The sequence below is a fragment of the Amblyomma mixtum genome, chromosome 8 (genome assembly GCF_055824585.1).
Source record: "Amblyomma mixtum isolate Tamu chromosome 8, ASM5582458v1, whole genome shotgun sequence".
NCBI lineage: Eukaryota > Metazoa > Arthropoda > Arachnida > Ixodida > Ixodidae > Amblyomma > Amblyomma mixtum.
This window is the reverse complement of record NC_143019.1, coordinates 21,078,409-21,098,209: the sequence shown is the minus strand read 5'-3', so window position 1 is coordinate 21,098,209 and position 19,801 is coordinate 21,078,409. Positions and strand designations below refer to the sequence as shown.

The 19,801-nt window shown below is 50.5% G+C and overlaps 2 protein-coding genes across 2 annotated transcripts; both read right to left on the bottom strand.

The window, feature by feature from the left end:
• Positions 1 to 4,691: 4,691 nt before the first annotated feature.
• LOC149331627 (uncharacterized) lies at positions 4,692 to 7,176 on the bottom strand. The gene is made up of 2 exons (XM_089555530.1): positions 6,892 to 7,176; positions 4,692 to 5,860 (listed from the first exon to the last, which is right to left on the bottom strand). Exons 1-2 carry the CDS (start codon positions 7,174 to 7,176, stop codon positions 4,700 to 4,702), a joined length of 1,446 nt encoding a protein of 481 aa, XP_089411656.1. The 3' UTR covers positions 4,692 to 4,699.
• A 2,544-nt stretch (positions 7,177 to 9,720) lies between these two features.
• Positions 9,721 to 19,199, bottom strand: LOC149331626 (uncharacterized). Its single transcript, XM_089557381.1, has 8 exons — positions 18,929 to 19,199; positions 17,113 to 17,332; positions 16,619 to 16,772; positions 15,996 to 16,117; positions 14,168 to 14,285; positions 13,172 to 13,345; positions 12,256 to 12,366; positions 9,721 to 9,864 (listed from the first exon to the last, which is right to left on the bottom strand). The coding sequence occupies exons 1-8, from the start codon at positions 19,197 to 19,199 to the stop codon at positions 9,721 to 9,723; spliced, it is 1,314 nt and encodes a 437-aa protein (XP_089413507.1).
• Positions 19,200 to 19,801: the final 602 nt, after the last annotated feature.

The following is a 19,801-nucleotide window of genomic DNA, read 5'->3' as shown; positions in this document are numbered from 1 at the left end:
CGACCGTTGGGCCGGTTGCGAGAGAGAGTGGGCATTCAACGCAAGGTACGCCTGTCTGAGGTCGCTGGACCCCGCTGGACAGGCTCGAGCCGCTGCAGGTCAGAGGACACGTGCGGGCGAGCTCGAGTATGCACTGGTCCGAACGGCAGAGGCCGGCACGGACAAACACAGTAACGTACGCACCTTACGCTGTCTCGGAGGGATCTCTCTCTCGGGGCCCCGCTCGGACGGTCGCGGGATCCGCGGCCGCCAAAACGGGTCCCGGATTCCCGCCAAAAGGCGCCAATGGCAAAGGCCCTTGGGGAGCCGGGGCGGAGCTGTGGCTAAATGACAGTGATTAGTCACCCAGCCGCCTCTCCACCGCCTGAGGCGGGAGCAAGGGAAAGAGGAGAAACAACGCGGGCGGCCGGCACAGCCGCGCAAAGGCGACGGCGGAAAGCCAGATTCCCACATCCCCCTCTCCTTAAATGCCCTCCTACCCATCGGCAAAGCACGCGGCCAAAATAAAGAAATCAATACACAAAAAAACTACACTTCAGTTCCAAAATAAAGAAATGAATACACAAAAAAAAAACCAGCTACACTTCAGTTCCAGCCAGAACAATGTAAAAAAACAAAGGAAAAACAAGGCAAACAAACAAACACTGCCATACGCTTCAGTAAATCAAAACAGCTTGCAGATAATATACACGGTACCCAAGAAGATGTGAATACAACTGTACAACTATGTTACAGGTGGATGCCAGCCTCAAAGTTCGGTGGCGCGGCCCAGTGGGCCTGTCGGCGACTCACCGCTCGCAGACTTCAAGTTGAACGGGTTGGGAGGCCCGACGACTGATGGCGGTCTTCTTTCCGTTGATGTAGGGTGCGTTGATGACGACGGGGCCGCGGCAGAGCACTGACCTCGCGCCCTTGGACACGACATTACGTTCGGGCACAAGAAAGTTAGTGCACCCCTTTCACGCCGGCTGAAACCGGCGAGGACGTTCGGCGGCGTCCAGATGTGTAACCTTGGCCACAGCGAGGGGTCCTTCTCATCCTCGCGCTCACGCAGAAGGACACAACGGCACAACTCACAGGCGTCGCCTTGGCTCATGGTTACGCGCGCACACAGTCACAGCCGCAACCACGCATACACCGGCAAGTGCGCGGACGCTGGTCGGCGACAACGACCCCCCCCATCAGAAGCGCCCAGAGGCGCCGCGGCGAGGGTCAAAGGGTGCACTTTCCGCCCCCCCATCGCAACCCATCGCCCCAAACGCCCCGCCAACTTCCCGTCCATACGGGCCGCACAAAACTCGCACCGCGACACACGGCTCCTTAACGAGCCAACCACCCACAGTCGGGCCGGAAATGAGAAAAGGCGCGCTGTACAAACGACACCCATCGTTTTCTTCTTGAAGATAAGAGCAAGCACGAGCTGGCTGAAGTTTGCCTATGTACAAGTCTGGTACGTTAGAACGAAAACAGACGAACAAGCGGGGAAACGAAAGTGGCTAGAAACTGACTAAAACAAAACAAATAAATAAATAGATAAACACACAAGGCTGGAACTGAGCATGCTGCCAAAACAACAAAAAATAACACACCGTGCTTCACCTGGGTAGGGCCTGACGAGAAAGCTCGCCAGCTAGCTGAGGCTGCGTGCCTTCGGTTGCGGAAAAGTCCGCCGTCCGGCATAAATCACACCGGTGACCGTTGCCTCAGATTGTACCGGTGCTCCGTACGCTTGCGTTCCGCAGCACCAGTTGTGCCTTTGCGCTTGCCTTTGATACCAATGGGTACCGGCGCAAGCTCGTCAGACCGTGACGCGTAGGCCTTCAGGTCTATGAACCCCTCCTTGCTCCTGGGGAAAGGCCCCATCAAATCGCAGGTGGCCATCTGCCACGGACGCACACTGTCAATCGGTTTCATCATTCCAGGCGGCTTGCCGCCTCGTGACTTCACCGCTTGGCAGACATGGCAGGAACGGCAATAGCGGAAAATGTCACGCTTCATGCCGGGCTACGTCACCGAATGACTCAGTTTCGCGAAAACTTTGGAGCCACTCAGATGACCGGCCAGTGGTTCGTCATGAGAGAATCGCAAAAGTGCGCCTCTCAGACTTTTGGGGATAACCACCTAGAACGGGTCGATGGACTCGTCATCGGTGGCTATGTACTTCAGCACGAGCCCGTCATGGTCCAGCAAATATGACTCCCCGGGGTTCGCCGCGACACACGCTGGCTTCTGCCCCCCTGCGCCCGCTACAATACAAGTAGCGTCACGGCGCTCCGTCTCCCTGAGACCGTCGCTCACCTCGCGACAAAAGGGGTCATTTTGCTGGGCTTTCAGTAGCTCTTACGGCTGAAAACGATTCCAGTCATCCCAGAGGGGAGCATGGTCTCGTCCCCACTCAGGTTTGCAGCCAAAATTTCCGTTCGCGTCGGCACCTCCGAGGCGCTCACGAAGAGCTTTGCCTCTCGTCCGCTTTGCGAAGCGCTGCTCGCCTGGTTAGCGGAATGGGTTAACCCGTTTGCGGGTTCCCCCTCCTTGCCGCCCGGCGGCTCGTCCGCTGTTTCGCCCCCTCCGCCTACAGGCGTCAAGGCGCCGCTGGCGAGTGGGCACGGGATAGCGCGTCAGCTACCACGTTTGTGCTCCCCTTTCGACACTGCACGGAAAAGTCGTAATGCTGTATCAGGAGAGCCCAGCGCGCCAGCCGACCCGCAGGCTCGCGGAGCCGCATCAGCCAACTGAGCGCACTGCACCCCTGCCTCAGTGGAGGCTTGGGCGGGCTGCACGAACGAGGGAGGCAAGGCTCCTAGTTCGTTGAGCGGCGCGGTTTCCGCAGGGAACCGGGCCAGCGCCTCGCCGTTCCCAGAGCAGACTTGACTGCTCGCGGGGCACGGCTGCTGCTGTTCGAAACTGCCGGTTGCGGCAGCGTGACACGAACTGCTTTCGCACTGGACGGAAAGCATGCACAGCTGAGGCATGTGACCAGCGGATGCACCGCAGGGTGCTCCCGATACAGCTCCAATGGGAGCCGCGTGGTCGACATTTTGGGTTGTGCCGCCGTAAACCCCAATGGGGGCCGCGGCCAACCACGGTGTCTAGCTATTCGAAGGAACAGCAGCCAGCGGATCAAACGACGCTACAACTCCGTAGGGAGCCGACATGTAGCTGCCGAGTGCCCCGCTGGGGGTAGACATGGTGCGCAAGCGTGATCGGCAAGGCGACCTGCTCGGCTGATGTGCCATCAAAGGCGTAAGCGCCAATGACTTAGCACGTTGGGCGCCAGTTGTGGGTTTCTAAGTGGACACAGGCCACCACCCACCGCGGGTTCGAGCTTCGCGCGAGCCAAGGGCCCCGATCAGCCGTCACCACACACACACTGGGACACCGCTGCAGCGCACTCAACCTCCGCTGGGAGGAGAGCGATTCGCCGCAAAGAAATAGGCCTCCAAGTTCACAAAGGAGATGTTTATTCACATCGTCCTCCAGCTGATACACACACACTCAATAGTCACCCCGTCCCGGGGGCGCGCGAGGAGCAAGGCTCCGCTGCGCGCACGAAGCGACTTGAGTAATGCGCACCGCTAGCACGCCGCTGCAGGAGAATGTCCCCGCGGCAGTGCTGTGATCTCTCTCTCGTGTCGACCGTTGGGCCGGTTGCGAGAGAGAGTGGGCATTCAACGCAAGGTACGCCTGTCTGAGGTCGCTGGACCCCGCTGGACAGGCTCGAGCCGCTGCAGGTCAGAGGACACGTGCGGGCGAGCTCGAGTATGCACTGGTCCGAACGGCAGAGGCCGGCACGGACAAACACAGTAACGTACGCACCTTACGCTGTCTCGGAGGGATCTCTCTCTCGGGGCCCCGCTCGGACGGTCGCGGGATCCGCGGCCGCCAAAACGGGTCCCGGATTCCCGCCAAAAGGCGCCAATGGCAAAGGCCCTTGGGGAGCCGGGGCGGAGCTGTGGCTAAATGACAGTGATTAGTCACCCAGCCGCCTCTCCACCGCCTGAGGCGGGAGCAAGGGAAAGAGGAGAAACAACGCGGGCGGCCGGCACAGCCGCGCAAAGGCGACGGCGGAAAGCCAGATTCCCACAAGAGGAAGATGAGCAGCGGCGGCCGCCGCTCCGCTAGCGCGCGGCGCGAGATCGCTGGCTGGATGACCGAAGCTCGGACCGGCATTTTGGCTATCTGTCGCTAAGTTCCTTTCCCCGGAAATCCTGCTACAACATAATTTTTAGATTTCAAAATTCCGCGTCTGAGAGCCTAGAACAGTGATCTTTTATATATATGTAATAAAGAGAGTTGGGGTTTTCTGCCCCAGCGGCTAGCGCCGACGAAGGATACGAAGAAGATAGAAGACGAAGCTGACGAAGCTCGGCCAATCCCCCGCCGTGGGTATGTGCCATTCAGCCCGAGGACATCATCATTATCGGGAGCGCGCTTGCGAACGCTGGCCTGCTGAGCAGCACCGCTTGAACAAAGACCGGCCGTTCACACTAATTGTGCGAGTTGTCTCATTACAATATTTCAGTTCTAGGCAATAAACACAAGCAGGGGCATGTCAGAGGCAGCAATGAACGAGCAGCGTTCTTTATTGGTCACGGTGTGAAATCTGGAGCTTAACAAAAACTGCTGCCAGGTGCACGCGCATAAATGCGTCTAAGCTGTCTTCCCCCCCCCCCCCCCCCTGTTCTCGGCCCGGGGATAATCAGGGCAGCACCTCGAATCTCACCCTGATCTGGTCATCTTTCACGTAGCCGTCACTGATGATATCATCGAGGTCAATCGCAATTGTGGTATGAAGTCCCGCAGAATCGTCTGATGCTACCGGCTTTTGACAAACAGGATCATTACCAGAAAAGTAGTATATGAGCTCACGTTCCGCCCCTCCATTTGGGTGCACAACGGACAGTTTTATTGTTGGCTTTAACGGCCACTGAAGAGCGTCGTCCATGGCACCACTGTACAAACAGAACCAAGCATGGAGTGACATTTTTCCCGTTGCATTTTGAATGAGTAGCAATCCAGGTGACATATAATAGCCGCATAGATATACTTTATCTCCTTTGTACTGGGACCACCCATCCTTAAAAGCTTTTTCTCGGAGGGATTGGAAGTTTTTCACGAAAAACTCGCAGCGCCTCACCTGCCTTTCACTGTGTCCCAACACTCCGTCGCTGCAGTCTCCTGCATTCTTTCTTTCGGTCATGCCTTCCTTAACCTCCTTTATTCCACCTAAAATCTGGGAAGCCTTTTCAAGGATCTCCCCGGCCGCTTCTTTCGACTCGCCTATCACTGCTTTTTCCAGTCTATCCAGGCGGTTGAAAAGAATTACCATACCCTCGCTGTTGGCAACCCAACGTTCCCTCGTATCCTTCCTAAACCCTGTTATTTCATCGAAGCATTTTTTCTGAGTCTCCCTTTGTTCTGTCCTTCCTTGGACCACTTCTCGTCCCATGGTGTCATTCAGAGCGTTAATACCGCTCCGCAGTTCACTCAGTGCTTCTTGGCAGTTGTTCACGCCGTGAACAACTTCACTGAGCCGATCACTATTGGCGCCGCTTCCGACGAGAAGACGCTCAAGAAGTGCTTTCATTTCGTCTGCCCGTCCTTCTAAGCTTTGATTGAACGATGCCAGAAGCGCCGCACCGTTTCTGCAGCTGGCCTCCCCTCCGCACTCGGGTGCAGCAGGCGTAGCAGTGGTGCAGCAGTCCGATCTAAAATGCCTGCAGACGTCGCTGCAAAGAACAACGGCCGAGCATTTGGGGCAGCAGATGGAATGGTATCCGCATTCTCGATGGAAGTGCTGGACGATCTTGGATGCAGGCAGTACTTCCCCGCAGTTACTTTCCTTATTCCAGCATTGGACCTGCAAGTGACAAAGCGCACAGCGCTTTTACAACGCTAAGATCGAGACAAACACAAAATTCTGCTGCACTATTTTTGTAACTTACGTTCAGGCTTTTGGAAACCAAGCGCTTTGGCGAATGCCGAGGGATTATCAGAACGTTCGTGATTTTCAATTTAGACAGTCGAAAAAGAACCGGCATTACAATTGATGCGAAAGATGCAAAACAATCTTTGAAATCAGCATGAGCAGAAGGGGGTACATTTTACAGCTCGACTCTTAGCGGTTCACTTCTAGCGCGATTGGCGTCGGAGTTGAAGCCCATCACGTGACCAGCGCAGCTCACGCGACCTGCGCGCCAAGATGTCACCGCAAGATGCGCCCCCTAGCCGCAAGCGCGCCACCTACGAAGGCAAGACCGTTCTGTACGAGCTTCCGTTGAAGCCAAGGGCTGGCCTCAAATTGCTCAGAGTTAAGTTACCACAAAGACATTTTAACGATGGTTACTTGCTAAATTTTTCGACCGTACATGCCGGCGGAGAGGTTAAGGACGCATTGTGCGAGGCGTTCACGCTCGATATTTCTCCCAACATCAGCTGCGTCAGTTCAAAGCATTACTGAGAACGCATAATATCAGGGGAATTTTTTTCAGTAATGGTGTCGATCACTGTTGGTCAATAAAAGATCACATAATTCAACAGAACGGAAATGAATCGACAACCAAATGCCGCCAGTGCATTCCGAACCCACGACCTCTGCATTTAGCGTTGTGGTACCCTACCGCGTTAGTTACGCCTTTTACGTTCGAGCGCATCTGCTTTGCATGTAGCCTCACTTTTAATCAGGTTTAAAGCTCTCCATGAACGCGCACCTCTAGCTTTCGGGAATTTGTCGCTTCCTTCTTCAAACTCAAACTTCATGCATGATATCCCTAAGCCTCTAGAAAATGACACCAGCGTCTCACAGGGCTCATTAAAGGCCCTCTATAACAAGGGTCTACATTCGCAGAACAGTTGCACAAAAGACAGAGTCATTCCTTTTTTCGCACTTGCCTTTCTTTTCAGCAGCTCCTCGACGGGGAACTCGTTCAGTTCGACGTCATCCTCGTCACAGCGATGTCCGTCCAGCGGACACACAATGGCGTCGTCCTGGGCGCACTGCTCGTAGCAAGCCTCGCACAGAGTGTGTGCGCACGGAAGAAACGCGGTCCTCTTCCGCAGCAGTCCACAGACGCCGCATACTCTGTGGAGCGGAATGGGTTTTACGAAGCGTAGGGGCTTCCAGTCGAGCTCCACGGAGAAGCCTACCACAGTGTACTGCCAGATTTCAGGAGGCATCACTCCAGGCGTCCAGTCTTAGCTCGGTGGTGTGCACGATCTGACTTTTTCCGCCCCTCGGAATGCGCGCTCTTATCGCTTTTTGCTTGCTCTCCCCCCCCCCCCCCCCCTTTTTTTTTCTTGCCGGTCGTCAAGCCGACAACGCCCCCAATACCAGCTGCCTCTTGTTCGTCGCCTCGCGGACGCTGTTCATGCGGCGAAAGTTATCAGTAATGCAGCCTTCGTAATGCCCTCCTTCAAAAAATGAAAGGGAAGAAGAACCCTGATAGCAAGCTGCAAACAAGGCGACCACAACTGCTCCCCCACATACACCGAGTGGTTCACAGCTTTAAAAACGTGGCAAGCCGCTACGACGTACAGAATTTGTCAACAATATACAGCCCAAGGGCTTTGCTTTCAAATCGTGCAGCGGAGCTTTTGAGCACATTTGATAGTCCTAAGCTTGGGAAGCATGTGCACTTAAGTTCTTCCCGCCTTCGTGAAAGAGTCCCTGAGTATGCAAGAGGTGCCGCACTTCGGAGCTCAGAAGCAAACCCCTGGGGCTGTATACTTTTGACAAACACTGTACCTGTCGTGTTCTCCGCACCCATAAAGCTGTGTTGGTTGTAGTCACAGATCGGGCAAAAGAAGAAACCCGACTGCGATAAGAGGCATGACAAGTCTGTTGTTTCCTGCGCTGTCAGCGTGGTGAATGAAATCCCACTGACATGTGGAAGGGTCTACATAGGCCAGACGGGACGTTGCATCATTGACAGGGCACGGGAGCATGAGAAATCGCTAGAGAACGGAGGAGGGGGAATCAAATTGGCCTCCCCGCTGTAAAGATTGGGAGTGTGAGACAGTGCTTAGCAATATTCTAAGCAGAACTCGCGATCAGGTCGCACGTGAAATTCTTGCAGCCTTTAGGATTAAAAAGAATGGCCGCACGTGTGTTAGTGACAGCTCTGTAGCTCTTCGAAGAAATCAAATTTGCTATCTGGAAAACGAGAGGCAAGCACAGCAAAACAATTGCAATGCCGCAGGTTAAAACTAACGCCTACCGTTCATCATTCTTTCCTCGAACCACAGCCGAGTGGAACGCCTTACCCTATGAGGTAGCTGACATGCCCTCAGTTGAATCTTTTGTTACGGCTGTGTCACCTTATCTATCATGCAGCAAGTATTTATTTACAGCGCTTCTTGCTTTGCCGTCCGCCTTTCAAAGTGTATTCCTTCTTTCTTTTTTTTCTATTTTTTGATTGTGCACATTCCTTCGTGGCTCATTGTCATCTTTAAGGAACGAAACAGCGCAACTAAAACGAAGGACCAAGAAAAAGAGAGACACGAACACGCGCTGTCTCTCTTTTTCTTGGTCCTTCGTTTTAGTTGCGCTGTTTCGTTCCTTAAAGATGCAATACCAACTCGCCCACTATGCTATGCTGCTCATTGTCAATAGCATGTTTTCTTTCTTTGCCGCTGTTAAACTCACCTTAGCAATTGTTCAAGAACAATGTATCCACTCCTGCTTTGACTGCTAAGAGGCAGTTGGCAGTATTTGATAATTAAAATAAATAACAAATAAATAATAATAAAAAAATAAGACCCGTACCGATAGTTATTCACCCACACTGTCGCCGACATGCTCTGTCTTCCAGTGCCTCGCTTCTTACTGAACCAACTGGGGCCTCGTCTCTCCCTGTCGAGAAGGCTCGGACTTCTGCTGAAAAATAAAAATTTTCTCTCTCTCTCTCTCCCAATCCCGCTTACGCTTAAAATACCGCTACACACTAGATATGTTAATGGGTTGCTTAGTGCACACTCTGGGAACATGCGTAGTGCTTAATTCCAACTTTCTCAAATGACTCAAAATTGTGTTTGCAGCTCCGACAACGCATCACACTGCTTATCATCCTAGCCCCTCATCCCCCCCCCCCCCCCTCCACAAAAAAAAAACATGTCGGGTGGGTCGCCAGAAATTCTGGGGGGCACTTTGTTGACCTAAAGGTCAATGAGGCGAAAGCGTTTAGCGCGGTGTGTCTGCTTTTGTCACTGATGTGTGGTTAAGATGATAATTAGGTACACAATTGTTTGCGAATCTTAAATGCTGGAGACACTGGAGGGCGTTTGGGAGGCATCTGCCTGATTCGACGCCTTTCTGCAAACACTCTCCAGCGTCCTAGACAAGGAGAACTACATATGTGTTGGCAGGAAGTAGCGTAGCATTAGCACGCTCGGCTGCGGAACGGAAGGATGGTGGTTCGAATCCAAACGTGCACAAAGATTTCTTTTGTGGCCTTACTAGAAAAATCGGGACACCTCTGCTGACAACCTTCTGTCGACAACGGCGAGGCCTTAAAGGCTTTCGCCTTAAATGTGGACTGCACCGTTTCCCGAACAGTTCAGAAAGGATACCTTTAATCGTTGCGGTTCGGGCTCAAATCCAAGATGAAACAGTTGTGGGTTCGGTTCGGATGCGCCCCAAAATACGCGCGTAGTGTACGAGAGTTATTTATTTATATATATATTAGTATTCGCCCTTTTTCCTGCGGAGGGCTACGGAAGACGTCATCCGAAGGTGGCCACGTACTCCCTGAGCCGCTTCTCTCGCTCGTCGGGCGCCGTGCAGTTCCAGGTGACGTCAGAGAGGTGCGTGTCGAAGAGCATCCAGGCAATGTTCTTGCGCAGCTGAAGCCTCTTCACATTGTCCACCTGCCACAAGAGGGCCGCGCTCTGTTTACGGCTTCTGTTTTCAGCGTCCATCTAGCAAATACGCGACTATCTCAACTTCGAGACAGAGCTTTGCAACTTTTGGCTGCCATTGTGAAAGGTCGCATTTTGGTTCCGCAAACAAAGAGGCGGAATAAAACTACTGCGTCAAGTTCTTTTATTTAAGTGAACCATCATCATCATCATCAGCCTTACTACACCCACTGCAGGGCAACGGCCTCTCTCATGTCTCTGCAGTTAACCCTGTCGCCTTTGCCAGCTGCGGGTACCGTATCCCCGCAAACTTCTTAATCTCATCCGCCCGCCTAACTTTCTGCTGCCCCCTGCTACGCTTGTCTTCTCTTGGAATCCACTCCGTTACCCTTAAGAACCAGCGGCTATATTGCCTTCGCATTACATGCCCTGCCCAAGCCCATTTCTTCCTCTTTATTTCGACTAGGATGTCATTAATCCGCGTTTGTTCCCTCACCTACTCCGCCCGCTTCCGGTCGCTTAAGTTACACCTATCATTTTTCTTTCCATAGCTCGCCGAACCCCTTTCGTTAGCCTCCATGTTTCTTCCCCATAAATGTGAGTACCGGTAACATACAGCTGTTGTATACATTTTACTTGAGGGTTACTGGTGAATGGTCATTCATAATCTGACAGAGCCTGCCATATGCGCTCCATACCATTCTTATTCTTCTAGTTTTTTGCCTCTCATAATCCGGATCAGCGGTCACAACCTGACCTAAGTAAACCTATTCCCATACCACTTCAGCACTTAGCTACCATTTCTGAATTGTTTTTCCATTGCTAGACTGTTGAACATTACTTTGGTTTTCTGCATGTTAATTCTTAGACCCACCGTCCTGCTCTGCCTTCCTAACTCACTGATCATGCTTTGCTGCTGATCTCCTTAGTGACTTAGAAAGACAATGTCGTCAGCGAATCGCAGATTACTTAGGTATTCTCCGTTAACTCATCCCCAGCTGTTCCCAATTCAGGCCTCGAAATACCCCCTGTAAACAGGCGGTTAATAGCATTGGCGAAATCGTATGTCCCTGTCTCCAAGATTATATTGTCAGACACAAATGTATCATATAATTTTGGGCTTCTTCCATGCAATTAGGGTAGTAACAAGCACTGTTTACTTAGCAGACGCCATTTGATTTAATAACGATTGCGTGCAGCTGTTGCATAAACAGGAAAACTTTAGATGCCTGCCTAAAGATAGTCTTATACGCGGCAGACGTATCAGACAATCCTCAAGCCACACGACGCAACGAGGACATTTCGAAGTAAATGAAGTTCATTCTCCGCAAATTTGAGCCGGTGACCCAAAATGGCGCAGTTTCTATCACTCAAAACAACGAAGTGGACATCGAAGCAGCCTGACTAGAGCCACTCAAGAACGTCACCTACAGGCAGAAGCCAGGGCTTCCGAAACGCGAGACTGAAAGGAACCCGAAAGTCTGGTGCAAGGGGGACTTGTTCGTTGTAATCGTCAGTGTCGACTCTCCCATGTTTGTAGCGCATAGACCGCGTTTGATTCCATATGGCTCGTTGTATTTTTATATATGGCTATAGAGACTGCGAACTCAACTTCGGTGCGTGTTAGCTGAAAGCTCAATTCCTGCGCTGGACTCGATGTAAATTCCGTATGTGCAGTCAAATACTGTGGGTATTCACAACTATTTTTTTTTTCGTTGCGAAAGGTTACTTTTTCAGAACTTCAAAGATACAAGCTGTCATTTTTGTTGCACAAACGTTTGCGGGACGTCGTCCACGATAACTTCTGCTCTGCATGTCACGAACCGCGATAGAGAGTCGCTTCGGTCGTGAGTTTATCATGAAAGCATAACCCCCACCCTGGTAGACGTCTTCGGTGTAATTCCTGAGTTTCTGCTCAAAGTGCGACTCTACGGACGTAGAACCCTAAAAAAAGCGATGATCGTTGTAAATTTCCTTGTTTTTTTATCGCTCGTTCACATAATGGATAAATAACATAAGACCGCCCGCACCACAGTATTCACGACGAATTTTCAGAGGTACTGCAGCTGGTTATTAAGAATCTCGGAGAGTAATGGTTGCGGTTTTATGTGCTAATAGTATAGGCGTATTTTGTCCTCAAAGTGACTAACCCCCGTAACATAGTTCCTCTCATGGCTTACAGCGTATAATTTTCTCATATGCAAGGATGCAGGACAAGCAACAACAGGCGCACGTCGCATAACAACAAGAATGCATTTTGCTGAAACGCAAACGCAGTTGTCATACATTGGCATTTTGCTCTTGATTTTTTACCAAAGAAACATGGGGGCGACGTGGTACCCAAGGAAAATAAATAAAAATGCCGTCAAGAACGCTCTACATGTCAAGCGCGTCCTGTACCTTTCGCTTGATAGTCTCCCAGCTGTCGTAGAACAAAACAGACGTCGATGTCGCTCCGTACTCCACATCAAGACGGTCCATTCGCCTCAGCGTCACATTCGGGTCACAGACCTGCACGCAACAACAAAGGTCTCTTTTGTGGAAGACAAGGTACACAGCCATATCGCTACAACATTCCATTCGAGTCAGTTCTGTGCAGTTCACAGGTGCATGTGGTGGTAGTTTATACTTGTCGCGCATTTACTGCTTTCAATCGTCACGTCCCGTGAACAAGGACGTGCATACCGCTAACAAGAACTGAGAGCCCAATCTTCCGTCGCGCTGTAAAACAATAGAGGGTTTTATCATAGTTGAGATGTACTAGCGTAGTCGTGTTCCTAATTCATGTATACCTTCTGAGCACGCTCGTTAGCAGCTGTGCGCCCTACCTTGCTCCATACTGTGCAACTGCACAGTTCTCCGGGGTACGTCTGCACTGTCATTGTGCCGCTGTGCTAAATTTATGCAGGGATATAACGCAGAACGCCACACGGCATTTTCGAAGCATAGCAACGAAGGATGTTGCGAAAAAAATTAGATGCCTTGGAATCGTGCAATGTATCAGCATTCTCAGCACATTTAGCGCCTCAGGAAGCTCTGTTCACAAGGGGATCTTTATGAGGGGCATTCAGGGACACAAGGGAACTATTACACACCTGTTCATCCTTGCGGCCAGCCTTGCACTGTGCAAGTGTACATGGGCTGAAATGACGCATCCGTGAAGAACTATGCGCAAGCTCACTTGTAACTCTTTGTTCATCGTTTCACATTTCTGTTACGCATGGTTTAAGACGTTCTGGATTTCAAGCATAGGGATGGAAATGGGGTGTCCTTCTGCGCAGCGCATCGCGGCCGGATGTAACCTTTGCCCACGCACCTGTTCGTACCCGACCAGCGTGAACTGGGAGCACGGAGCGTAGGCCGTGCTTTCAAGCGGCGTCGAGGGATCTTGCAGCCGGTACAGCAAGACGCCCATCTCGAACGACAGGCCCACGTAGAGATCCTGGCGCGGGTACGGTTCCGACGCCTGGAGTAGGGTCGCGTGCTTGTCCTGCAAGCAAAAGGAATGTGTCCAAGGCTTAGCTTGAGTTACAGGCTCAATTCAAAAACAAGAAAGGAGATTTGTATTGACACGTGCGTTGCTGTCGATGCATACCATTACCATTCACGTTGTGCTGCAGCACCTAAAACGCAGCTGACTACAGCCTGCGTGGCGAGGTGCATACAGGCGCAGCCAGTCTAAAACCACAGCGAAAGGCCGGTTTAATTGTGTTATAGTTAGACCACGAGCAGGACTAGCTATGTCATAAGGCAAATGCTTTGTGCCCTCTAATCTATATGGCGTAGTTCCTACACCCAAAAACAGGCGCACGTCACATAATGCTTGGGATGTAGACTGCCGAAAACGCAAACACAGGTGTCGTTGCACTGTCATTTTTGCTGTCGATTTTTTAGCGCAGAAACGTAGTGGCCACGACGACACGCAGCGCATTCCACAACAAGCTAGTCTCACTACCTTGTAGATGTAACCGTTGTCGGATGGTGCAGTTGGCTGCTTCAGCAGCACTGCAGACGTGCTGAAGTCATTGCACCACGAAACTAAGCAGTGTCAAGGTATTACAGAACTAGGTGTGCCATAGTAGAAGTACAGAACATAGGGAACTGGACAAGGAATAATTAAATGCATGCTTCGAGAATACTTCACGATATTACCACAGTCTTCGGATGTTTATAAACATACGACACCATAAAGGTCTAAATGCCAATGCGTGAATAATCGAAGACTGCACCGCGCTCACCCAAATCATGCTCCTAACCCTGCTTGATATTTGGGTCTCGCGCCGTACGCATTGCGCCTCTTATTCCCACTCACGAAGCCCAGGTAGGCGGCGCTGGTTGTATTCCAGACGGTGGGCGGAGCGGCTACGCACTGCTTGTCTGTCTCCATTGTCTGCACGCTGCTGATGGAGATCAATACGTCGATGTCGAAGCTGCGCAATTGTTGCAAAGCAGAACAAAAAAAATCAGGGGGCACTTTGGCTCTCTAAAGTGCTGCAAGGCGAAAGCCTTTCCTGGCGCACTGTTTGGCATTGACTGCGAGACTGTTTGTGCTGTACTAGTGCTTTATTTGACTACACACTTTGATTACACATTACAACTACACTTTGACTGCAAACTCTGACTGCTTCTTTAGCACGACTCTCTCTCTCTGCTTCGATGAGTTCGGTTGTATCCATGGCTCTGTTCGCAGTAATGAGGTATGTAATGTGGTCACCCACGGACGCCTTACGCCCCCTGTCGGAGCGGACGACAGCTATTTTATTAGTTGTCGTGTGCTCCAAAAGGGGTCGTCAGGCATCCGTGGGTGACCTCATTACTTCGAATCCGCACACTGACGTCATAACATTTTCGACCCACCGAAAAGCGTGACACCTCTGCTGGCAACCTTCTGTCGACAACGATGAGGCATTAAAGGCTTTCGCCTTCAAATAAATCTCTCGTATTAGGGCAGCGTCCAAAGTGCGCAGTACTGTTCATCCCTTACTCCCATTCGTTCAGCTGCACTTCACTAGAAGAACCGACCACCCAGCGATTTCTTATCCTCCTGGAATGTGCCGTTAAAATGTACTGCAGTTCCTTCTAGTCAAAAATGTCTATTCGGGAGAGTTAATGAAAAGACTAATGTTTACTTTTAATAACCCCTAAAAAGAACTGCGTAAAAGCCAGTTGCCATGAAAACTGACGTTTAAGGAAAAAAAAAAAACTCTTTTTCCATGGTAGCACATGGTAGCGTCAGTTTGTGGGTCAGGAAGAACAAATGCATACTGTACCAGATCTTATCGATAAATTTGTAAGTTCATCGCACCGAAGAAACAACAGCACACTGTTGCTTCGCATAAAGTCTTAGCAAGCACATAAACATATCTATCTAGCCGCCGCGGTGGCTCAGCGGTTATGGTGCACGGCTGCTGACCAAAAAGACGCGGGTTCGATCCCGGCTGCGGCCGCTAGAATTTCTTTGGAGGAGAAATTCTAGAGGCCCGTGTACTGTGCGATGTCAGTGCACGTTAAAGAACCCCAGGTGGTCGAAATTTCCGGAGCCCTCCACTACGGCGTCTCTCATAGCCTTAGTCGCTTTGGGACGTTAAACCCAATAAACCAAACCAAACATATTTAGCAGATAAGATGCATAAGAAGCAGTTGTGTAAAAACAGATGAAACTTAAGTATGCGCATTGGCCACAAGTTTTATGGACAAAAAATATTAAGTTCTTGAATGAACTACCCTACAGATCTGTTGGTGTAGATAAATTTTGAACCTACGAAGTGCGATACAAGCAGTTAATACAAAGCCATCTTGTCGCCCACTGTAGTGGAGGCCCATCGTTTTATAATTTCGCCTCCGCCAATATGTAGGCACCAGGGCCGTGACCGATCTTGAAACCTTAGACTTAAGAGACTACCGCCATGGCCACTAAGTCGCCGCGGTAGATACCTGGCAGTCTATACTGCAAGCTTCTAGTGCAATTCTTGAATAGCGTATGCCTTTTCCGGCTCGTCTGCGCTCTTCGTGATGCGTCTGTTTTCTCAAGTAGAGCTACCACTGTCGCGTAGTTTATGTTTCTGTTAAAAATGGGAACAGTATTAGGACATACAAGCTGACAACGTGTGTTCCCACGCATTTTTCGTCCACTCGCATACCTGGCGAGGAGCCGGAACTGCGCCTGGTAGATGGTCCATGCTGCGGTGTCATTGTAGTTCCAAAGTCCCGCCGCCACCACAATGTGCCTGGAACGGTCGCCTTCCTGAAGCTTCCTCAGTGTCTGCAATGCAGCCGAAAGGTACAAATAGCAAAACGCATGTCTAGAACGACGGAATTCTGTACTTCGCAGCTCCCAAAGCAGCTGCGACCAGGAAGGCAAAAAATGACGATGAAATCCTATTAGTTTAACTGTACATATGCTTACATCCAGACCGTTTTAAACCAAATGTTTTCACTAGAGATCGCGGTGGTCAGCCCGAAACACACCCAAACGTGTTCTAGCGTTCTTTCCTTTGTACAAGGACGCACCTGTCACTCAGAAGGCCTTTACGGCAATACGTTACAATGCTACCTGCTGTTCTTCAAAACTGGGTTAGTTGTCAAAGACAGAGACGCGTCTGTCCTAAGGGAAGGTACCTTCGGCTAAAGGCATTTTACATCGAACTGAAACCAGGAACCCGACCACCATTCACCAGAATTTACTTCCACTCACTAAACCTCACAGAACTCCTCAAGAGGCAAGGAATGAGTGCTTCGTGCTTTTTTTTCCCGCCGTCCTCACCGCGAGCACAGGACCAACGTTGGCCACCAAGAGCGCTATGTGGCTGGCGCGAGTGACAACGTTGAGGATGCCGTAGTGCTTGATATTGTTGGAGGCCAGGTCTCCCAGTTCCTGCTTGACCATATCGTCGTCCAAGGATGCGGGGGCAACGTGCCTGCATGACATTAAAGCTTAAAGTTTAGTAATTGCTCAAATTTTCAGATGATAACTTAGGCTAGAAGCTCCTACGCAGCAAGGAAGAGGTTCCAACGCACTGAAGTACAGCTCAATCACCACTTCATCAGGATCCCTGTCAGAAGCCTAAAAACATCAATACAAATTTTAGTTCCAAAAGGCGCACCTATTAGATCTGATTATGAAACACCATTTGTGTTACACACGGCTACTTATAGTAACAAGTAGTAAATGAAAAAAATAGAGCAAGTAACAAAGTATTATAGGTTATAGGTTATAGCCAAGTGAATGATTAGCACAGACGTGCTCTGCGCACTGACCGCGCGTCGAAGGACACGCCGCCGGGGTAGTCGGCGAACTCTTCGCCCCTGAGCATGCGCACAAAGTTCCGCCAGGCGCCGCCACCTTCGGAACCTCGCAGCTTCCCGTTGGAGACGAGAACGTGCGTGAAGAACACGTAGCTGCACACGCCAGGCGCCGGGTACGAGGTGAAGGCAGTGGCGCTGCCACCCATGGTGCACACCAGGGGCGTTCGGGTGGCTGCACCGAGGTCATCGTAGACGAGAATAAGTACAGAGATATTGCAGAAGCCAACAGCCACAGAAACCAACCCCATGCGGCGGCATGTGGTTGTTTTTTCTTCTGCTTTTCTAATCAATTAGCTTTAAGCGATAACATATTCAGTAATATTCTAAATTGATCAACAGCACAAAATGAATAAATAAATTAAAAATTCCCCTGTGACCCTTGGTTTCTGTGGCTGTTGGCTTCTGTCATATTTATAACGAGCCCCTCTCCCCTTCCCTTGTTTACAGAGATATTGGTTAGGCCATCACGCTACTTCATCTTTGCCAGTCCTAATGAATTGCACGAGATACAACGTAGACTATGCTGAACCTCTACAAGAAGTCTGTTGGTGTAAAACCTGTGAGAATAGCACCGCTACTTTTATCATCATAACATTTTTCACGATTATTAGTCAAACAACAAAAAAAAGTATTCGTCCTGCAACTTCCCTTATCGCTGGCCTGGCACGTACCGTTTAATACCAGAAAACGTAAATTTCAATGCCAACAGCACAAGGAGATCGGCAACGCCTGGAGGCAGTTTTTCGAAGAAACATCAGGCATGCTTAAAGGCAGCAGGTTATGTCTACAACAGCCGGGAGTTACAGCCGTTTGTGATCAAATGATATTGAACGTTTCCGCAATTTTATAATCACAATTTGAGAAGTCTGTTACAATATTTTCCGTGACAGACCTAAAAGGTACGCACAGAGCAGTATACAAAAAGGGGATAGGTACTGTATATTTGTTGACGTACCATTTGTTTCGGCGATGCAGCCCTTCGACGGTTTACATCCGAGCGGCAGAAGTTTGAACACAACAGGAAGGAATATGACCTACTTTGCGCCGAGAGGTCTTGAAAAGCATGCTGCGCGCATGGCCTCTTTTAGTAGCATTCTTTCCTTCCTGGCTCTTCTCAAAAATTGCAACGTGCCTGAAATATGTGGTGGTGGGATATCGTGACTTGAGTGATAACTCAACTGGGGTACCACGTCAACTTCAGGATTTAACGTACTTGTTTCCACAAAACACCACTTTCTACCAAACAGATATTAGGAACATATTTCTTGAAAGAAAAAAAAGGATTCAACATTGCTTGACAATAAATACAATTGTCGAATCTAGTGCTTAGTTGCATATTGTTCTGACTGATACAAAACGCTATTGTTGCCTAATGGCATGGCAAGTTAAATACAAGTGTTAAAAGTGAAACAAACAGAATAATGAATAATGACAGGCCTGAGGTATAATTATACCTCAGGCCTGTCATTGTTCATTATTGCGGCATTCATTTTTGGTTCATTCTTTATTTCTTTTCCGACCCTCATCAACTCGACAAATCTGCAATCCGGCCCTCTGCCAGACATGTTTATAGACCCCCAATTTAAACGGAGATGAGGTGCAAAAACTCCCTTGCGCTGTGCGATGCCACTCCACGTGGTCGCTGTGAATCCATGGCCCTCCACTACCACGTCCCTCGTAGGTGAAGTGCAGCTCCGCGATTTGAAACTCCGCACGCAACCACTTGATCTCATTACAAACGTCATGTGCTGCTCTTGGCCTGCCTCACTGGTTGTAGTGGTGGTGCTCTGCCGGGTGCTCCTCTTGGTCGGCAGCGGCTTCCGAGTCTTGGGTTGGACCACGGGAGGGAGGGGCTCGTCCTCCACGGCAGGGAAGCCAGGCTTGAGCGTCGTCGTCGAGACCGTGGTCGGGGTGGTGGCCGCCGTGCCGCTTCCTGGAGTTGATCCCACTGCCTGTCTCTCCGTCGACTTTTTCTCTGGCGCCTTCCCCTGCGATGGTAGAACCGCGGTGGGCCCGATGGCAAAAAGCCTCTCTGTCATACTTCACAGTCTTCAATCCTTGCTTTCTGCCCCATTAGCTGCCATATGCTGGCTGCACTTGTGTAGATTACATGACGTCAAGGCTTAGCGTGGGATAGTTAACGTTTAACCTGAGTGATGAGATCAGCAATTATATGTTATCGGGAGAATTTCCGAAGATGAGTATTTACACCTTACGGCTGACGCCGAACCTGCTTCGTTATGGGCCGCCGCGATGGCTCAGTGGTTATGGCGCTCAACTGCTGACCCGAAAGACGCGGGTTCGATCCCGGCCGCGGCGGTCGAATTTCGATGGAGGCGAAAACCTAGAGGCCCGTGTACTGCGCGGTGTGAGTGCACGTTAAAGAGCCCCAGGTGATCGAAATTTCCGGAGCCCCCTTCACTTCGGCGTCACTCATAGCCTGAGTCGATTTGGAACGTTAAACCCCATAAACCAAACCATACCATCGTTATGGGTTAACTCTGATCTATTCGGCCTCTCTACCTGCTAGCCGTCCTGGTTAGCTTAGCTAAAAGTACACAGCTCACCATGTTTCATTCAGGGCCAGTCAGTGTGACTCGTTTTGCATTGGCAACGTTCAAATTTCTTCAACGGAGAGAGT